We start from the raw sequence: 22,374 nt of genomic DNA on the forward strand, positions 1-22,374 counted from the left end.
CAGAGTGACTGAGAGCTGGAGTGGAGTGGGCTGGAGGCCTGGAGCGGAGCGGCGACTGTTGTTGGACTAGAATCTGGTGTAGGCGATCAGCGGCTTGCAAGGCCAGTCAGACCAAGTATGGAAGCCCCTGCACTGAGTGACTGCAATGGAATGTTTGTCTGACTGCAATGTTTATCCTTTTAACTATGTCTTATTTCTAAATTACACCATGAATCACTGTAAGGTAATGCAACTTTATTTTGTTTTTATTCCTCTTTTTTATCTAAGATTTGTTCCTAGGTACAAATATAAACTTTTCACTGTACTCCTGTACTTGAGTACACATAACAATAAAGGATATTCTACTCTACATTTATACATCATCTGCCATGTAATACCCCACTCATTCAACCTGTCCAAACCACACTGTGTCATCTGCAAATTTGGAGATATTACATTTAGCTCCCTCATCTAGATCATTGACAGATATTATGAATGGCTGTGGTCTTAGTGCTAATCCCTGCATTTCCACACAGGTCAATGCCTGCCATTCAGAAAATGACTCATTTATTCCTACGCTTTGTTTTCTTTTTCTAACCAATTTTCTCTCCATCTCAATACACTATCCCCAATCCCAGAATCAGATACAGTCAGCACATTTCCAGTTCTGGAAGTCTGAACTTTACAGGCCCATGCAGCCAGGATAAAGGTTAAGAGGCAATGCTGCCTATGATCTTATGGGCCAGACATCCATTGAGGCAATTCCCTCAGGTGAATGTTGACAATGGAAGTCAGGAAATCACGTCTGTGTCACACATAGAAGAAAAATGTAGCTCTGTCAAGTACTAATTCAATGTCATCCATTGATAAGGCTGTTTGTGTGGAGTTTACGCATTCTCCTCCTGTCTGTATGGGTTTCCTCTGGGTGCTCCAGTTTCCTCCTACTGTCCAAGGATGTGCAGGCTAGGTGGATTGGCCATGGGAAATGCAGGATTACAGGGATAGAGTCAAGGGGTGGGTCTGGGTGGGCTGCTGTTTGGAGGGTCGGTGTGGATTCGATAGGCCGAATGGCCTGCTTCCACACTGCAGGGATTCTATGACTCTATGACAATACGATTTTAAAAACTAGTTATCCGGAAAAGGCTGGTCTTCATAGCTTAAAGCTCTCTCGCTTACCTTACTAAAAGCAGCAACCTCACTCTAAGAAGTCATCAAAGAACTTTGACCTTTGCTACCACTTACCATCCTTATCTTGTCCTTTTGTGGCTGTGGGATAGATTAGTATTAGCTACATTTACGGATTCACTTTCATCATTTATATACAGAATAGTACTAAAGCTGAGAAGTAATTCAAATCATTATTACTGGGATTGCTACGACTACGCAGTGTTGAATTCCCAGTGTATTCTTTGTGTAAGTTCATATTTGCTACAGTTCAAGGCTTACAGAATAAAACATATCAACCCTTATACAAATCCTCTGGAGGGCCAGTATGGGCACGATGGTTGAATGGCTTTTTGCTACGCTGTTATGATTTGATGAATCATAGCGTACATAACATCTCCTGATTTTTCTGACAGGCTTTTTTTTATGTTTTGATAATGAATGAAGTGTGTGTGTGTGTTTATATATAAAGGTTTCCTTCATTCCAGCCTAAATATTTGGTACTCCACCCTGGTAAATTTTAAAGAGCTAACATTTTCCTGAAATGTCATGCATCCTAATGAGACCATTTACACGCTTTTACTGCTACAGAAGTCAGTAAAATATAAATGATTTAGAGAAAGAAATTTAAAAGAAACTATATTAGGACAGCAATATTTTTTCTTTATTTTTTCATGACAGCAACAAGCTGCAATACAGTTCCAGAGCACCAGCAGCCTCTACCAAGTGGCTATTCGCATGTACATCTAACTAATCCAAAAAGCTATTCATCTAGGTGAAGTCTTTTTTTTACACTGTATCCAGTGCTAGAGAGGAACCAGTCTATAAAACTCATAAAAGGGAATCCTAGCAGATATCAATCTCCCTCTGCTGACCTTGCTAAGTTGAGCAAACTCAGCACAGATCAAAGAATGAATCTCACACTGTCTTAATTTGTTAGCCTTAGGAACTCACTAACAGCACTTTGCATGTACCTGCAACACATGGACTTCAGCGTTTTGAGAAAGCAGCCCCTCACCAGCTTCTCAAGGGCAATTAAGGATGGGCAATAAATTCTCACCTCACCAGTAATGCCTACATCCTGTGAACAAATAAATAACGAGTACCAGGCCATCTGTTGCTTTTGCCAACTGAGCAAATAAAACCCTTGAAAACAGCAGAATTTATGTGAAAGGTGAACCCACATTTTCTGCAGTTTTGTACATTATTCTACAGCAGCAAAGTAGAGGATTCTTTACTACTCACCCTTAGTATCAAAAGGGAAAGTATACCTAGGGATACCCCACTTTAAAGACAGGTGCAGAACCAGACCTCCTGTAGGGGTCATACATACTAGATAAGACACTCAATCTTAATGTTTTGTTGCAATATCGTGATAAGAATACTCTGAAACTACATACATGGGATATCATTCTCATTTCTGTAAACAAAAATAAAATATTGCTTCATTTACCTTTGTGTAAATTTATTTTCTACTTTCAGTAATTAAATGCTTCTCAATATGAATGTGTTTGTACTTCAAGCTATTTCAACGTATTTTTGAATACAGTGATAGGCTTTCACCTGGCAGGTCAGAGACGCCATTTAACACACGTGTACTCTGCTCACACTCCATGGCTAGGATCTGTAGTTCGTAAGTGTAATTATTTATTTTAATTGGAGTTTCAACTGAAAGAGCGACGAAGAAAATTGCAAAAATTCCCGCTGAAGACAGAGGGTTTATGATTCTTAACTTCTCACTCGATCCTAACTTCGGTTTATCGAGAAAAGATTCACTGAAGTTGCGCTGAATGTTTTCGTTTATCGCTGTCAATTAGTTGCTTTTCCCCATTAAACCTTTATTGTAAACTACAATTTAATCTGTAACTCGCACACAGGGCTGTTTCAAACTAAAATAACGATTTGCAGTGTGAATACAGTTGCCAGAAACTCTACGCTCCTTTAGTACAAGTACATACGTTGACAGGAATAAGTCAAATGGAGTGGACAGGAGATTGAAAAAGGAGCATGTAGAAAGAGCTGTCAGGCATTGGAAAGTGACATATCTCGAGAAAGGCGATCTGCAACGCAGCTGCCAAGTTCACCTTACCTCCATTTTCCCCAGGAGTCCTCGCAAGCAAGTTATCTCTGTGTGTAATTGATCCGAGAGAGACAGCCGTTGTGTTTTCTGTTTTCAGATCACAAAGTCATGCACTGGAATAACACACATGCTACCCAGTCTCTCAGCTTCATACATCCCGATGACACAAGTCTGTGGTCAGACGCTGATCTGGACCCAGCAAAGTCTACCATTAGACAGCAGGGGGTGGGGGGTTCTTAAACGTCCAAAAGCGTAGCAAAACTCAAATAGATTGGTTCTGTTTAGATTCCCCGAATGGTCAAAGTTAATATGGTCTTTGTAATAAATATGACCCAGAGCTTTAATCACAGTCGGTCATCCGCACAGTGATTTAACCAGGAATGGTGCAGTTAGATCCCTTCCTGGAATAGATGCAGAGCTGCTGCTCTCCCCTAAACAGCATGTGCATGTGAGATTCTTTCTGAAGCGTTGTTCTTCGCAACAGACTGAAAAGAGTGGCCCGGATTTGAGCTTTTGGTCAAAAAGTTTCTCCCAACAGTTGCAATACACGCGGTGATAAAGCACATTTCATGTAAATACAATCAAAAGTTTGTGTCGTTTTTTGACATTTCGAGAAATCGTATTAAAATGTTTTCGACCTTCCCTGATAATATTAACTGCATGCGCAAGCCACTGTAATTACGATAAATAACATTTTAATATGATTAATTATAATATTAGCATGAAATATTTTTATTCATATTTTAAAGTCAATTTGATAGGTGGTCCTTCCTGCATTAGTTGTTTATGTTTTTAAATATTTAAACAATTGTATAACATTTGATGTCAGAACTTTTTCTTATAAATGGTACTTCTGAGCACTTCCTCTTTTTCATTGTTGATGTGAGAAGGTCGGTTGTATTTTTTTGCTGGAAGGAAGCCATTGAACGGAAACCAGTCAGCTTTCAGGCAAGTGAGGGAAATGCGCTGCAATGAAGATAACAATCAGGAAATTGAAATGACCCATATGCAGGACTGTCAGACTATAGCCACTATTAGAAGTGGTACAGGATATCACGGACGAGATTATAGAAATTCATAGAAAGGTTGTTGGAAAACAAGGCAATATTAATACAAACTCAGAAACGAGAGCCAATCAGAGAAAAATATAAACCATGGGACTGTAGCCTTTTTGTCCTTGTTGCTCTGGATGGATTTTGGATTGAATCTTGATTCTTGTTAGATTAAGTGTTGATGCAGGGCTAAAAGAAGGTATCTCCACTTATTGGCAGGCTAGGTTTTCTTCCACAATTAGAGTCATAGAGTAATACAGTGTGGAAACAGGCCCTTCAGCCCATACTGTGGTGCCCACTCAGCTAGTTCCAATTGCCCGCATTTAGTCCATATCCCTCTAAACCTTCCCCCATCCATGTACCTATCCTAATGTGTTTTTAAATGTTGCTAATGTACCTGCCTCAACCACGTTCTCTGACAGCCTATTCCATATATGCACCACTCTCTGTGTGAACAAGTTGCCCCTCAGGTCCTTCTTAAATCTATCCCCTCTCACCTTAAACCAGTCTAGTTTTCAATTCCCCATCCCTGGGACAAAAACTATATGCATTCATCCTATCTATGCCCCTCATGACTTTATACACCTCAGTAAGGTCACCCCTCATTGTCCTGCATTCCAGGAATGAAGTCCTATCCTGGCCAACCTCTCCCTATAACTCAGGCCTACTAGTCCTGGCAGCATCCTCGCAAATCTTCTTTGCACAATTTCCAGTTTAACTATGTCTTTCCTATAACAGGATGAGGAAAACTGTACATGATACTCCCAAGTATGGCCTCACTAACAACTTATACAATTGTAGCATAACGTCCCAATTCTTATACTCAATGCCTCGACCGATGAAGGCCTGCATGCTAAATGCCTTCTTCACCATCCTGTCCATCTGTGACGCTGCTTTCAATGAACTATGTACTTGTACTCCTAGGTCCCTCTGTTCCACAACACTCCTCAGGACCTTACCATTTACTGTATAAGATCTACCTTGGTTTGACTTTCCAAAATGCAACACCTCACACTTATCTGTACTGAATTGCATTTGCCCACTTCCGCATCTGATCAAGATCCCTCCATAATTTTTGATAACCTTCCTTGCTATCAATGATACTTCCTAATTTTGTAGTATCTACCAACTTACTAATCATGCCTTGTCCCAGTACCGACCCCTGTAGCACCCCACTAGTCACAGGCCTCCAGTCTGACAAACAACCTTAAACCATCACCCTCTGCTTCCTACCATCGAACCAATTTTGAATCCAATTAGCTAGCTCTCCCTGCATCCCATACAACCTAACTTTCATGACTAGTCTGCCGCGTGGGACCTTGTCAAAGGCATTACTAAAGTTCATATAGACAACATCCACTGCCCTACCCTCATCCATCCTCTTGGTTAGCTCTTCGAAAAACTCTAAATGATTTGTCAGACATAACTTCCTGTGCACAAATCCATGCTGACTATCCCTAATCAGACCTTGACTATCCAAATGTTGGTTGATCTTGTCCCTCAGTATCCTCTCTCCAATAACTTGCCTACCACTGATGTCAGGTTCACAGGCCTGTAAGTTCCCTGGCTTGTCTTTGCTGCCTTTCTTAAACAATGGAACAACATTGGCCACCTCCAGTTTTCTGGAACTTCACCAGTAATTAAAGATGAAGCAAAAATCTCTGCAAGGCCCTCTGCAATTTCTTCCCTAGCCTCTCACAGCATCTGAGGATGGATTTGATCAGGCCCAAAGGATTTATCCACCTAAATGTGCTTTAAGGCTGCAAACATCTCCTCTCTGGTAATGTGTATGCAGCCCAAAACGTCCCCACTTGTTTCCCTTATTTCCTTAGCGTCCATGATTCTCTCCTCAGTAAACGCTAAGGAGAAATATTCATTAAAAATCTCCATCATCTCCTGTGGCTCCAACATAGACGGCTATGCTGATCTTTAAGGGGACCTATTCTATCCCTAGCCACCCTTTTACTTTTAATATAGCTATAGAACCTCTTGGGATTATCTTTAACCTTATCTGCCAGATCCATCGCGTATCCTCCTCAGCTCATTGCATAGTCACATGCAGGCGAAATGTCAAATGTTATGGGTAGCAAGATTAGTTCCTCCTCAAAGGACCTTCTGGGTGCCAACAACTAGGCTTAGAAGGCCCTTGAGCAGAACCTTGCTGTCTGTCAGGAGCATTGCTCAATCCCCAGACATCATGGCAACTGGATATTTCAGATGCCCAGAAAAAAGTGGCGTCATACTTTAGCCACACGCATAAAGGTTGTCCTGTAGACTATCCAGAAGAAAAGGGAACAACAGACCATCCTGACTGACGTTGGCAGCCTGGACAGAGGTGACTGCAGAAGTCAGTGCCCATGAGTGGCTCCAGAGAAATATCATTCCAATGCCACAAGATGAGGAATGATCTGCTGCATCAGCAGGTATCCACCATTGTCTGCTCAATGCTTCATGCTCCTATGGGTGTGAATTAGCATTGTAAGCTTGCTACTGCAGAGGTACTGTCTTATATAAGATTCAGCACCAGGCATTTTCATCAGATGCACCATGAGCAATCACTGTCTATCACTTAATTACAATCACCGGTGTAGCAATATTGTATCACACTGGTGCAGCCTCTTACCCATCTACCAGGGTCTAAATTTATAACATAAAAAGAGCTACAACATTCAGCAGCTCACAAACCACCAGCTCACTGACCTTTCATCACAACTAAGAGAACAAACATAACCTTTCATGGGAGAAGGTGACCAACAAAAGACATGGCTTCAGGATCTTGGGCACACATTTCAGGTAACATTTTATTGATTTGCATCAAGTCTAATTGTTTGACAACATGAAACAACTTTTCAATCAGAACACTTTAGCTTCATACAACATTGTTCTTACTAGTAATGTACAATCACAGCTCAGGAGGTTGACATCTTTGTCTATATCTATACAGGCATAGTTCTCATCTACTATGCGATTGTGTCTTATTGGTTCTTTCTTTCTGCAGAGAATGTGAATCAAAGTGGAGATGCACAGACGGGGCAGGATGGCTGACCATATAGCACCAAACTGGCAGGGTAGCATGGGGAACGTGCCTTTGCTGAAGGGAAGATTGAATATATATTGCCGTCTAGTGAAAAAGCCTCCAAGGAGCGACTTGTACAACAAGCAGCAGCATCCTGAAACCTTGGATAATATAATGATGGGAGCTCATGAAAAGTGGTGCCCTAGCCTCTACACCACTCTTCATCAGCTTTTCGAACCAGACCTTTTGAGGAGGAACAGCCACAATTCTCCAAGATAATGCATTATCATGACTCTCGTTCCCACAGGCCACCAGCATAGAAACGTTCACCTCTTTGGGTAATCTGTCAGGGGCAGGCTTGGTGTCACAGTCTTGTGAGCACAGCACCGACACAGAGCTACAGCTAGAGAAGAAAGAAGCAGCCGAGGTCTCTGATACTCAGGGGTCTGCTAGAAAACTGGCTGCTGCTGAGCCTAGTACAGATGTTGAGCCGATGGACTCATGCATTAATGAGATGATGAAGAAACAAAGACTAGCAGAGGAATGTCCGACAGGGGTGCCAGAGATGCACTGATTGGAGTGGAGGGCAGAGGAGTCTGCTCTAGTTCTCTGGTGTTGTGACTCTGGCATATGAGCACTTTTTAAAAATGTACTCACGGGATGAGGGAGTCGCTGGCTAGGCAGCATTTATTGCCCATCCCTAAATGCCCAGAGGGCAGTTAAGAGCCAGCCACATTGCTGTGGGTCTGGAGTCATATGTAGACCAGACCAGGTAAGGATGGCAGTTTTCTTCCCTAAAGGACATTAGTGAACCAGATGGGTTATTCCTGACAATCAACAATGGTCTCATGGTCATCTTCAAACTCTGAATTACTGAAACAAAAACAGAAATTGCTGGTAAAGCTCAGCAGGTCTGGCAGCATCTGTGGAGAGAAATCAGAGTTAACATTTCAGGTTCAGTGACCCTTCCTCAGAATTCAAATTCCACCATCTACCTTGGCAGGATGTGTACCTGTGTCCCCAGATTATTACATGGGTCTCTGGATTAAGAGTCCAGCAATAATAGCACTAGGCCATCATTTCTCTCATGCTGCAATGTTTTTGGTGCTAGCAGCCATGCAGAGCCAGGTTCAGTTGAACAATCAGTTTCAACCTAACATCCATGGGCACCTTCACTCCATCACTTGAAGCATGGATACATTCATTCACTGGCAAGACAAAAGAGACCTAAGGGGCATGAACTTTCTTTCAGGTGGTCCAGCCCCTCAAGGGGTGATGTAGGTGCTGTTGTGCATCAACAGGGGGAAATGAGTGACAGCCAAACACCTAGGATCTGTCATGTTAGGACACTACAGAGATTCCCTGCTGCACCACCACTGCGCTGCTAGGAATCCAAACACCTCTGTAGTGTCAAGCCAAGGATGTTTCATCTACATTTGTGCATAGCCCCCAGCAAACCAGAGCCCTTTAGACCTCATACAATCAGAAGATACCCAGCAAAGTCACTAAAGTGGTAATGTAGCAAAGCAGTCAGCAAGTTTCCTCCCATTTAGCTGTACTACTGAGTTGGCATGAAAACATAACAATAAGCAGAGAAAGAATAAACAAATTAAAGTATTTTTGTTGCCTGAGTGTCTACCTTCTGTCCATCATTACACTTGACACAAATATGGCACGTTGTACAACAATCATATCATCTTTCTCAATCAGCTTTTGATTATTTATTCATGTAGACGATCTTAAGAAGTGATGGTCTCTGTAGACCCTCACATGCTCATGATGTGCAGTAGTACAAAGTGTGCTGAAGCTCTTTTTCAATGGTATCCTCTTGGAGGAACATAATCTCTAGAAAGGAGGAACTGAAGGTACATGGTTGGGTTTAGGGAATCAATTATTGTAGTTGAGCCTGTCTGCATCTAAGTGATGGATGAATGCCCTTTGTGAACAAAAGTTTGAGTCATGTAAGTGCAGCCTCTATTTTATCCTGCATAACTCCATACTAATGCTGTAGCCAGAAAATTGAGGTTATTGATGCAAAGGGAACAAATAACAATTTGTGACAAACAAACTAGCTTAAAGCAGGTATTCCATGGAGAGCAGGAAAATCTCTAGGTGTTAGTAGTAGTTCTGAGTGTCCACATATGTTAATATAAAGTAATCTTCCCTCAAAGCCTGCTGTTAATAGGTTCTCCAGGCCTATCTGCATCACTTCACTACTTTCCTGGCTTTTTCAGTCATCATCATCAGTGTTGGCTTCTTCAACATCTCCATCATGCTCCCCTTCTTCCACATCTGAGCAGACAGGTGGTTGATCCATCTCCTTTTCTTTTAAGTTCTCACCCTGTTACTGAGCAAGGTTGTGCAGAGTGCAATGAACAATCACTATTGTGGAGACCCTGTCTGAAGTGTACTAGAGTAGTCCTCCTGAGTGGTCCAGGCAGTGTAAGTCATCTTTACAAGTCCAACTCTCTGCTCAATGATGGCCCTAGTGGATGCATGGGCAGTATTGTAGCCCTGTTCAGTATCAGTTTAAAGGTTGCACAATGCGGTCATTAGCCATGCCTTCAGGGAGTACCCCTTGTCATTCGGGATGGGGGTGGTGGTGTGGTGGTGTGGTGGTGGGGAACCATCATTTAAGGAACCTGGGAGTTGTGTAGAATGAAAGCACTGTGACAGGTCCGTGGAAAGCAGGCACACATCTCCTCAATGTTTGCCTTTGGACACAAACAAACTGGACATTGAGGGAATATTATCCCTTCCTATTCATGAAAATGGTTGGATGTTGCCACAGTGTTCTGAGGGTCACATGTACAGTCAATGATCCATTATACCCGAGGGAGCTCGGTGATGGTTACAAAATTGTCAGGCACCTTGGCTGTCTAGATTGATGGTGAACTAGACAAATTATATTGCTTTCCTGTTAAAAGCATCTCACAAATCCACTTAGAGATACCACACATGCCCACAGTTAAGGTTTTGAAAGGAGTCAGTGGCGAGGAAGTTCAGTATCATTGTGAGCTTCAGTTCCATAGACATAGAGTTTCCTTCCAAGCCGACTGGCTACAGACCCAATTGCAGGAGGTGGCAGATGTAGGTGACAATCTCCTGAGCCAAGCAAAGACATTTCTGATACTTCATTTCATTCACCTGCAGGAAGCTGTAACACCTTCACTACATCCTGTCTTGGTACACTGCACAACAGCACTGAAAGCCCAGTTCCCCTCTTCAGGCACTGCTTATTCACCCACAGCTGCAGCCTCCTGAGCCTTGTGTCTCTGGTTCTATTGGGACTGGCATTTCTTCTTCTCTTCCATCTTCTTCTGAACCTTAGTAAAGTTAATACAGCTGTTGCTTGGTTAAGTTGGTCAAGCGTATGGAACGGAAGTACTGATCTGTGAAGAAGTATCAGAAATGAGATGTATGTTTTCCATTTGAGATTTTGACATAGTCAATCTACTCATTGCACTCATAACAGGCTGCTCATGCCTTGGTGAAATCCTGCCCTACAGCTACCCCTATGTGGTCAGGTTCATCCTCCTTGACCCATGACTGATATTCCCCTTCCTGACACTTTTCATCTGCAAAATATTTTTAGCCTTGATCTTTACTGCAGAGGGAAATAGGAAGGTTATGCAAGTGGGCAAAAAACTTGGCAGATGGGGAAATGTAGCGTTATGCAATTTAGCAGGAAGAATAGAGGAAATGAATATTATTTAAATGGGGACATACTGCAGCAAGTCACAAAACAAAGAGATTTAGGAGTCCTTGCCTGTGAATGACAAAAAAAAATCAGCAACCAAGATCAATGGGCAATGGGGCAGGAAAATGGAATGTTAGCCTTTATTCCAAAGGAAATGGAGTATAAAAATAGGGAGGTTTTGCTAAAACTGTACTGGATATGGAGGGACAGTCTAATGAGGAGAGATTACATGCACTGAACCTGTATTCATTGGAATATAGAAGAATGAGAGGCAACCTTATTGAAACATGCAAGATTCTTAGAGAACTGGACAGGATAGGTGTGGAAAGGTTGTTTCCTCTTGAGGACCAGTGGCCATAATCTCAGAATAAGGGTTTGCACATTTAAGACAGTGATGAGGAGGAATTTCTTCTCACAGAGTTGTGAATCTGTGGAATTCTTTATTACAGAGGATGCGTCATTAAGTATACTCAGGTCACCATCAGTAAGGGAATCAAAGCTTATGGGGGAAGAGGCAGGAAAATGGAATTGAGGATTGTCAAATCAGCCATGCACTCGCTGAATGGTAGAACAGACTTGATAGACCGAATGGCTGACCACTGCTTCTACATCTTATTATCTTACATTGTTTCCCAAGCATGTGGAAATGAACACAACCTGACTCTTGGTGACCCTTCATTACTCTCTGCAATACAGCCTTACAACCTTGGAATCTGCAACCTGTATACATTCTCATCTATTGACTTTAATATATACAGGCCTGTGAATATTCCTGCATGGCTAAATATTGAATCAGAACCATCATCATTGCTGGCATTTCTCAGCTGCTCATCTTGTAAAAGGTTACCAAATCATATGGTTGGAATTTTGAGGTATGGAATTGTAGGGACTTATTCAGTTTACCAAAAAGTGAGCGCTTCCCTTTTGTGCAAAGCTCTTAAACGAGTGTTCATGCAATTGCACTTTTTAGTTTCTCTTTCATTTGGCCCAGTTGGATTTATTTGTGCTGACGGGAACAAGTGCAATCAGATTTGGAGCCCTTTCCATTTGCACTACATTTTCTCTGAAGGCTGCTTTTGAAATTCTTTTTAGAGAAAAATGACTGTTTTAAACGTTTCCTTCTGGTGATTCACCCTCTTCCTCCTCCTTCTAGAACACACATATCTGCCACCACTGTCATAATAATAAATAAAACCAAGAACTGTGGGCGCTGGAAATCTGAAACAAAAACAGATATTACTGGAGAAACCCAGCAAGCCTGGCAGCATCTGTACAGGGATGAAGTGTCAGTGGATTCGAAACATTGATTGTGCTTCCTCTCCATTGACTCTGCTTTCTCTCCAAGATCCTGCCGGGCCTGTTGAATTTCTCCAGCAATTTCTGTTTTTGTTTCTGCCATCATTGTTGATGGCATTCTCCTTTCCTCTAGTATCCCCTGTCATGCTTCAATCTGCCAATGTGACTGTCAGCCCTTTTACTATCTCATTCTGCTCTTCTCCCTGATCCCTCTCTCACATAGATCCCCGTGCCCAGCCTTATCCTTACATTCTCTCCCCCTATTCAGTTCACTGGCTCATTCTCAAACTATCCCATTGTGTTCCTTAATATGCAGCTCCTACCCTTCCTCAACCCCCTTGCCCCTACCACTACAATTCTCAGCTTCATGTTCCAGTCTGCTCCTTCAATTCCCCACAATCCTTCCAGTTCCCCATTAACCACACCGATAAGTCCCATTCTATTCCATTTCTTTCCAACAAATTTACCTTTATCTGAACCTTATCAATTGATCTCTGCTGGCCTCATCCACTCAAGTTTGCTGGTGTCAGTTCTTGCAGTTACCTTGTTACGTCAGGCTAGTGGGCCTGGTCAGGCTTCACCAGTTACACCGTAAACATTTCAGAACTACAAGTAAAACTACATCTGACTGAGATTTTTCATGAGCTGGTTGACCTGGTCAGTTAGGTTTCACCCTTTACTCTGTAAGTATTTGTCCAAAAAAATATCTTCGCTGTGGAGGAGCCAAGTTACTGAAGAAGTTTGCACTCATTGGAGCTTGCAGGAAGGTGTCTACCCTACCTTCGTAGATGTAGTGGCATTTATGAAGACATTTGCTTCCCTTTTTTTTTGTTAACGAAATTCCATTGGGCTTGAGTGTTAATGAGTATTCATAGCATGCTGTTGAATACAAAATAGGCTCTGCACCATGAAGGCCAAGAAAGCTGACCTGCCTGGACTTCTCTGAGAACTTAATATCAAAACTTCAAACTGTCATTGGGAAACTGCTCCTCCACCTACCCTTCTAAAAGCCACAGATAACCCTGGTGGAGATCCATAGTGGTCCTGACATGCAAATCAGTCATTTGACCTTGGTATTGGGACGAAAGACTAATCGAAACATCTAGTAGCTGGTTCCCTCTGAAGTTTCCCTCAGGATAGCTGGTGTTCGTCAGCCACGCAGTTTTACCCGGTAAAGCGAATGATTCGAGGTCTTGGGGCCGAAGTAATCTCAACCTATTCTCAAACTTTAAATGGGTAAGAAGCCTGACTCACTGGCTTGGAGCCGGACGTGGAATGCGAGTGCCTAGTGGGCCACTTTTGGTAAGCAGAACTGGCGCTGTGGGATAAGCTACACAATCTGGTGAGGCTCATTCCCTTTGTGCCTCCCACATCAGTTACAGCTGGTTTGTTAGCTGGATCAGTGTGATAGCACAAGCTAAAAGAGAAAACTTCCCTTTAAACCATAAGACCATAAACCAGAGGAACAGAAGTAGGCCATTCAACCCTTCAAACCTGCTCCACCATATTCTATGAGATCATAGCTGATCTGATAATTCTCAACTCCACTTTCCTGCTTTTTCCCTCATAACCCTTGATTCCCTTAATGATTATAAGACTTTAAGACATAGGAGCAGAAGTAATCCATTGTAAAATAGTAATTAAACAACTTAACTACAACTCATATTTGTAGAGTGCCTTTATTGTGATAGAATGGCAAAAAGTGCTTCCCAAGAACATTACAAAACAAAATGTAGCACCAAGAACTATAGGAGATTATTGGTCATATGATCAAAAGGTTGATCAAAGAGTTAAGTCTTGAAAATTGCCTTAAAGGACAGACACAAGATACAGTGGTGTGTCAAGGAAATTTCAGATCTTAGGGAACTAAAGCAAATATATTGTGATATTTATAGAATAATAGGGAAAGGAGGGGGTGGAGCTTGTGAAATATTTTCCTCGACTAACATGTTCTCAGCTTAACTCTGAACAAGGCATTGTTAAAACTGGCGCTAGGGAATGAGGTGTGACAAGTGGACTAAGTGTACATGGGATCATTGGGTAACATTGATCATCCTATCATAAAAACTAGGTTAGAAATGAGATGAGCAAGGAACAATCTGAAGTAGAATTGTTAAACTGGAAGAGAGCTAACTCCAATGGGATGAAAGAATATCTAATCAAGGTTAAATGGAATCAAAGACTGGGAGGAAGGATTGCAATGGAGCAGTGAGTGAGATGTTTCAGGCACAAATTAGGTACATTCCAGCAAAGGTAAAACGTAGGGGTAGCAAGGCCAGATAGCTTTGGATGATGAAGTAGATGAATATGATGAAGCAAAAAAAAACTAGGGCGCACATCAAGTATAAATTTAAAGTTAGAAACAGCCCAAACATGAAATGTTGAGAGGGGAAGTGAAGAGAAAAATAAAGCTCGCAAAGAGAGAACAGAATTTCAATTAAAAGTAAAGGGAAACCAAAAATCATGGATTGTAAAAAATCAGCATCTAGAAAGAGGTGGTTTAGGTCCTATTAAGCCCAAAGAGGGTAATATATGCTTAGAGGTGCAGCCAAGGTTGGAATGCCTAATGAGTCTATTATTTGTATTTTCTAAGGAAGAGGATGTTGATAAAATATCAGTAGAAGTAGAGATGGAAGACGTAATGGATGAGGTGAAAATTGATGGGCAGGATATATTGGGAAGGTTGGCTATATTTAGACTGATCGGTCGCCTGGTCCGGATGTCTTGCAAACCAGATTGCTAGAGGAAGTGGGAGTGGGCACTGCAGAAGAGCTTGCCTTAACCTTCCATGGATGAGGGGGAGTTTCCAGAGGATTGGAGAGTGGTAAATGTGACACCCTTATTCAAGAAAGAATGTAAAGATGTAGGAACTACAGGCCGCTCAGTTTAACACTAGTAGCGGGTAAGAATTTCAAAAATATAATTAGGAAAAAAAATCAACAGGTGCTTGTGTCAAGACCATGGATCATAACCCCAGATTACCTATGGATATACTGAACTTTTAATTCCAACATGTGTTTTTTCAAAAGAGGACTGATATAGTCAAAATGATTCTGGATGTAATTTCAGTGACTGGAGAAAGAGACCCTGGCATGTCACATTTCATAGAACCCCTACAGTGTGCAAGCAGGCCATTCAGCCCATCAAGTCCATACTGACCCTCTGAAGAGCATCCCACCCCATCCCTGCAACCCTACATTTCCTATAGCTAACCTGAACACCTTAGATACTATAGGCAATTTAGCACAGCCAATCCACCCAACCTCCACATCTTTCGACTATGGGCAGAAACCGGAACACCTGAAGGAAACCCACACAAACACAGGGAAAACATGGAAACTCCACACAGACAGTCCCCAAGGATGGAATTTAACCCGTGGCCCTGGTGCTGTGAGACAGCAGTGCTAACCATTGAACCACAACACCACCCTGACATTTGATGTGGTATTAAGGAACTTTGAAAGGGATAAACTTAACAGTGGAGAAATGCATTACCAACTGATCAGCAAAGGGTTTTCCCAGACTGTGAACATGATTGGAGAAAGGCCACCAGTCTGGGACAGAAACATGTTTTGTATCTTCCCCTTTCAAAAATACACAAGAACAGGGGTAAAAAAGCCAGTTCAAACGTTCCTGTGTGCTAGTGGGAGAAAGTGTGCTTACTGAGCTGAGGTACATATCTGTACCAGCCTGGGTTTGGGTACTGTCAAGGTCATAGTCAAGTAACTGCCTACTGGTCACCCCTGCTTTGCAAGTAAAGGTCTCTCTTACTGTAAGTACTGGAAGCCAGAAAGGCAGTTGAAAAGGACAAACAAATTTTAATTAACCTGCAAAACAAGAACCTCAAAATCAATTATTAATGTTCCACGATCTGCTCTTCACAAACAACCCAGAAAAGCAACCATATATCTTTCAACTTGTATCTTTTATTGGACTTACTTCTCATTTTTAATCCATGCATGTGTGTTGTGTTATTACTTCTTGCATTTAGTGACCAAAAGTGGAATCTTATAGGATTTGAGGGACATGGGCTATGGTGGGATTTTTGGCAGAATTGAACAAGAAGTCTGGTGAGGTCCAGCTCAACATCAGGAGCATCTCACTCCACCTTTTCTGCTTTGCACAAGCAACATGGTGAGTTTCTCACTAAGTAGTGCAGATTGCCAATTAAGGGCAGTTATTCCTTGTTAAATACCTCATTGATAGTCCTATTCGCTGCATTAATATTCAGCTTTCTGAATTACCAAACTCACCACATAAGTTCAGAAATCTCATCTTGGGAGCCGGAACAGGTTCCTGGTGCATTCAGCTAACTGCTTGCTCCAAACAAAATTCACATTGTGTTCGATCAAACTGCAGCCCAAACACGATAAATAGGCACCAGCAACACACACCTCTTGTCCATGAATATTGACACCCAGCATGTGCAACCCTCATAATCATCATTAAACTTCTTTGATACACTGGCAAGATGCTCTGAAAAGACAGATTGAGTAGCAGGGCACACTGGCACATTCCCGCCAATCCTAATGCATCACACCCCTCTGTGTGTTGCACCTCCTTGCCATAGACATAGCTGAACAATTAATTGACAGATAGACTTTTGGACATAGTGACCACAAATGAATGTTGATGATGTGTGAGGGGGGTCAAAGTGTTATCATGGCCCAGTGCTATATTACATGCATTTTTCCTCTTGCTTCCAGATGATGCAGTCCAGATCTCTTAGTACAAATATCTATCCACGGAACTTTGACTGTGACCATGAAGTAATGTCAGATTCTGTCACTAAGCATTTTGAGCCAACACAGAGAGACTAACAACTAGGTGTAAAGTTGAAGCACTGAAATTTATATAAATGCACAAGTTCATTTTCAAGTCATTGTCACCTCGACCACCAAAGTACCTTCAGTGGGTCTTCTTCCTCCTCTCCACAACACTTCAGCCTAAGGTTCCACCCCTCCCCTGACCCACCCATTGCCTTGCCATTGCAGCTGTGGATCAATGCCTAGGGCAAGGGAGTGCAGGTCTTTATCTAGCAGACCTTATGTGTGCTGGATATGGCTCTGCACGGCAGTGCCCAACCTGTCTATGGAGGTGGTGAGACAATTCCATGCTTGCAGCAGCTGGGTCCCCAATGAGTAGCTGCAATCCTGCAGCCTCTGGGTTATGAGGACCACTGCCTCCCATTGCTCCTATCTCCTTGTACATGTGGATGAAGTCCCTGATTGCTGACACCACCGGGTCCTCTCCTGCCTGGGGCAGAGCAGCAGCCTGGTCTCTGAGAGTCCTGAGCGCCAATGGCCTGGGGTGTTTCTTCCCCAGCTAGTTGTTGAGAAATGGCAGTGATGTTTTCACCACTGTGTACTCCCAACTAGTTACAGTTCTCCCCGAAGTGTCAGTATCTGAGTTGATGCGGGTTGCAGGAGGCAGCATTGGTCTTGCTTCCTCTGGGGTCTCTGAAATCTCCTCCTGAGAGGGGCTGGTGGGGAGCCCACTTGAACTCTGTGATAGTGGGCATTCCACTCATACCTGCAACACACAAAAGAGAGAATGTGGTCATGGGTTATAAGTTGTGTACAATGAATGACACTGACAGCAGGGTTAATGACAGAGTTGCCCTGGAATTAAAAATAGTGCATACTTGGTGGGATATGGATGAATGAGAGGAGCGTGCAGCAAGTCAGCATCACTGCAAAGCAGACAGAAAAGCAGTGAAAGCAGAAAATAACCAGCAGCAGACAAACCTTCCACCTGGTTCTATCTGTCAAGCCAAAGTATGACACCACAGGAAAACAAGTAGGTGCTGGTGGGTATTTCTTCAGTCTCTCTTTTGATTGCCAAGCATTATTACAGTGGAAGAGTACTGTTAAGAAATTCAATTCTAAAATATTTAGCACCTAAATTAATTCATTAATAGAATACTGATGGCTGGGAAGGTGATGTGGTGTAACTGTAGTATGTTGGAGATGGTGGACACCAGCGCAATCCACAGTGACGTCTTCTGCAGCAAGTGCTGGCTGCATGAGGAACTTCAGCTATGAGCTGATGAGCTGGAATCCGAACTGTGGACACTGTGATATATCAATGAGACAGAGACGTACCTGGACACTGAGAGGAGACAGTCACATCCTTTAAATTAATTACATCAAATTTTATCCACGGTTAGGAACTGGAGGATGTGATTGCCAGCGAGGCAGGTAGTGAGATCCAGAATTTAGATTTGGAGGAGTCTCAGACAGTGTCCTTGTCCAATAGTCAGAAGTCACACGACACCAGGTTATAGTCCAACAGGTTTATTTGAAATCACAAGCTTTTGGAGCGCTGGTCTTTCATCACATTCCTTCACCAGATGAAGGAGCAGCACTCCGAAAGCTTTTGATTTCAAATAAACCTGTTGGACTATAACCTGGTGTTGTGTAACTTCTGACTTTGTCCACTGCAGTCCGACACTAGCACCTCCACATCATGGCTTGTCCAATAGATACAAGGTGCTCCCAGTATCGACAAGTGCACAAATTGGAGGGTGGGTGACAGAACTGACCAAAGCAGTCAGCTTGTCAGCATCCCTTGTCAGCTGTGGTTGCTTCATCCTTCCCTTAGTATGTTTCTTCTTCCTTGAGATGAATCTCTGCTGTGCTTCCTGAATTACCCCCACAAACTCCTGCCATTGCGGCTCCCCTTCCAATCAACGCTGTCCAGCTCCTCTCTTGTGTTTTTGCAGTTACCTTTACTCAATTGTAATACCATTAAATCTGATTCAGTCTCCCCTCTCTTTAACTGCAGGGTGAATTCTATCATATTATGGGGGTCACTGGTCCCTAGGGATTCCTTCACCTTCAGTTTCCTAATTAACTCTGCCTCATTTCACATCACTAAATCCAGAATTGCCTGTTCCCTAGTGGGCTCTACCACAAGCTGCTCCCAAAAACCATTTCATAAACGTTCCATGAATTCTTTTTCTTCTGATTCCAACCTGTACCAAAGTGCTGTGGTCAGTTTGCTCATCTTCCCTTCAGTCCCCACTCTCATCCATACAGGGAGCATGAATCTCAAACTTCTTTGACAAGATCAAGGGCTGAGTCTCGTTCAGCACTACCTCCTGGATCCGTCTATCTGCCTTGTTGGCAGTTACTCACTCCCATCCAAATCTGAGGTAGTTAATCTAAGGGGTGTGACTGCCTCCTGTAACACAACGTCCAGGTAACTCCCTCCTTCCCTCACGTATTGCTATGTTCAAAGCTCAGACTCCAGCTCATCTACTCTGAGCCAGAGTTCCCCAAGCAACCAACACGTGCTACAGATGTGGTCACTATGACCCACAATAGAGTCCACCAGCTTCCACATCATGTGGTCTTAACATGTTGCCTGGCCTGGCAGTTCTATTTAAACTATTTAGTTCTTAATTCAATTTTTAAAAAATTTGTACAGGTCTTTAAATATTTCTCCTGTTTACCTTTAATCTTAAAGTAACCTATAATAGATAGTCAAATTGGTAGCTATCACCAACCAATGAACTTATGGTTTACCTGTGATAGCACTCTTTTGGCCCCTAATCCTGATTAAAAAGATCAAATCTTGACAGTTTTTATCTCTATGTATGCAGTATTTGTAACATGATTGATGAGTTGATAGCGCAAGAATAAATGTATATTACTTGATAGCTATTATAGAGATGGAGTCACAGGGTGACCAGGACTGGGAACTCAATATTCTTGCATATTCAAATTTCCAGAAAAATGAGCAAAATGGAAAAGGAGATGGATAACATTGTTCATAAATGAAGGTATCAGTGCATTGGTGAGGAATTACATAGGTGCATTAGAGCATGATGTAGAATCAGTTTGGTTGGAAATAAGCAATAAGGGAAAAAAACGTCGTGTTTGGGAGCCATCTATAGATCACTGCATCTATAGTTTCACTGTAGGACAAAGTCTAAATTGGGAAATAACAGAAACTTTTTTGCAAATCATTATTTTTAACAATGCTGAAGTGTTTTGGAAGCTTTTATTTCCAATGGTTGTACAATAGTGTTTAGCTAAGAAAGGACAGCTTCCATTAGGCTAAAAACAAATTTAACATGCACTGGTTGAATTCCAATCTGAAAACCCAAACTAAATCAAAAATTCCTGAATATTTGATCTCCCATTTCCTTCTTATGTATTGTGATAATAAAACTTAAACATGCTGACATCAATGAAAATATTGTTTTCAGGAATATTAAACAGTTCATGTTAATTGCCATAATTTTCTTTGGAATGTTCAACCTAACATTTCCTGTAAAATTTAGTGGTAACATTTCTTTCCTTTTATAAATATCCTGTACTCACTTTTGTTTCACTGTACCAAATTTAATAACTGTATTGATGCTATTTTGATTTTAACCCTTAGCCCCTTGGATCTCTGAGTATCCTGTTGAAATCAATAGGGAACAGGCCATTGTAAGTTATAATTCATTGATAAGGTGATGAAATCACCCCGTAAGCTGATGTTTGAGCAATAAAAATTTGATTTTAAGTATTGCTGGACGTTGTGCCAAAGTGGAAAAAAAAATTTACACATGCCCAAAACATACATTCTGTGGCAGTAAACCAGACATTGAGAGCAGAATCTTACATTTTTTTGACAAAGAGTAAGTTTTGCATCAAGTTTTTTTTGGAGGGATTCTTGTCATAACTTACCAAATATGCCCTATTAGCCACTTACCCTACCTCTATGGCATCCATTGCATTTGAGTTTAGCCCCACCTTACCACTTGCCATTCCTGGAACACCTCACCACCCACTGAATATCCTCCAATAAACCGACACCCCCTGTTTCTGCACCAACTTAGAAAGGCTGCTCTGTACCCAGACAAGCACTGTCAGTTCGGAGCTACCCTACACGGGTCATGAAATTTGCCCCAGACACAGCAGACAGGAGAAAATTGGCACCCTACTTTGTGGGCAGGGACCCAGAAATCATAGTGGACAGGGTGGTGCATGTGTAGTACATGCTCTTCCCACAGGACCAGCAGTAGAGACCACAACAGCAAACCATGCCAGCCTGGCCTGAGGTTGCCACCCAAACAACCTCAATCATCTGGAGGAATGCTCAGCACTGTAGGAAGAAGGCCAATGATCTTCTCCACTCCACCGGGGTAAGTACCACCATCTTCTCTCTGATTCTTCACACACATTCTATCTCTGTTACTGCACCCGCCTTCCACCAAGGCTCATCCCTCACTTGCTCCGACCCACCCAACCCCAGAACCACTAACTTTGCACACCCTTCTGTACTTCATATTCAGGACATCTCCCAACCTGCACCAAATGTAACAACTGTGCTGAGCTGGGCAGAAAGTTTCAAGACGGATGGTGAACTGCCTGACATTTGGCTCCTCACCCCTTATGAAGAGAGAGGACACTGACTCTGACTGCCCCGGGTGGCTGACTGACCATCAGCCCATCAAGCCCCTGGGCTGGCATTGAAGGCTGGACTTAACTTGCCGTACCAAACCCCCCTGAGCATTGGTTATCTCCCTTGACTTGACTGAGGACTGCTGACAAACATGGTAAGTTTCCTGGTGTGGTGTCTGTGGTAAGCGGTAAGGCAGTACAATTTATTCAGTGAGCAATCAGATAGGCTAAGAGTAGTGTGACAGTAAACAAAAAGTCTGGAGATGCAGCCTGGTCCAGTCCATGAGCTGGCTGCATGCCCCTGAGTGCACAGTGTCCTTGCTGCAGGATTGTAATGACAGTTGTCAGTATAGCCTAAGGTACAACATTTAAGTACAAAAGCTTTCTGAAACTGGATTAGAGAGAGAGTCACATAGCATAGAAACAGGCCCTTCAGCCCACCATTTCTATGCTGACTAACAAACGCCAAACTATACTAATCCTATTTACCTGCACTTGTCCATAGCCTACTACGCCCTTGTGTTTTAAGTGCTCGTCCAGATGCTTCTGAAATGTTGCAAGAGTACTTGCCTCCACAAACCCAGCCTATCCAGTCTCTCCTCATAACAGAGACATTCTATCCCAGTCAACATCCTGGTGAATCTCCTCTGCACCCTCTCCAGTGCCATCAGATCCTTCTGATAGTGTGA

At 42.5% G+C, this 22,374-nt stretch overlaps 1 protein-coding gene and 1 long non-coding RNA gene across 3 annotated transcripts in view; both read right to left on the reverse strand.

Annotated features, from left to right (window-relative positions):
* LOC109914486 (capZ-interacting protein) overlaps positions 1-3,671 on the reverse strand; it is a 58,284-nt gene extending 54,613 nt beyond the window's left edge. The window contains exon 1 of the mRNA XM_048603082.1: positions 3,233-3,671. Coding sequence (XP_048459039.1) covers positions 3,233-3,238 — 6 coding nt within the window. The 5' untranslated portion in view covers positions 3,239-3,671. The remainder of the gene's footprint in view (positions 1-3,232) is intronic.
* Positions 3,672-7,055: 3,384 nt separating this feature from the next.
* LOC125484455 overlaps positions 7,056-22,374 on the reverse strand; it is a 30,296-nt gene continuing 14,977 nt past the window's right edge. Inside the window, exons 3-4 of one of the 2 annotated variants that reach the window (XR_007263285.1) lie at positions 16,541-17,819; positions 7,056-10,683 (exon numbers count right to left, since the gene is read on the reverse strand). This is a non-coding gene — a long non-coding RNA (uncharacterized LOC125484455). Of the gene's footprint in view, positions 10,684-13,952; positions 17,820-22,374 lie in introns of those variants that run through there. The other variant, XR_007263284.1, reaches the window with a different exon arrangement.

The sequence above is a fragment of the Rhincodon typus genome, chromosome 11, assembly GCF_021869965.1.
Source record: "Rhincodon typus isolate 14 chromosome 11, sRhiTyp1.1, whole genome shotgun sequence".
In the NCBI taxonomy this organism is placed as follows: Eukaryota; Metazoa; Chordata; class Chondrichthyes; order Orectolobiformes; family Rhincodontidae; genus Rhincodon; species Rhincodon typus.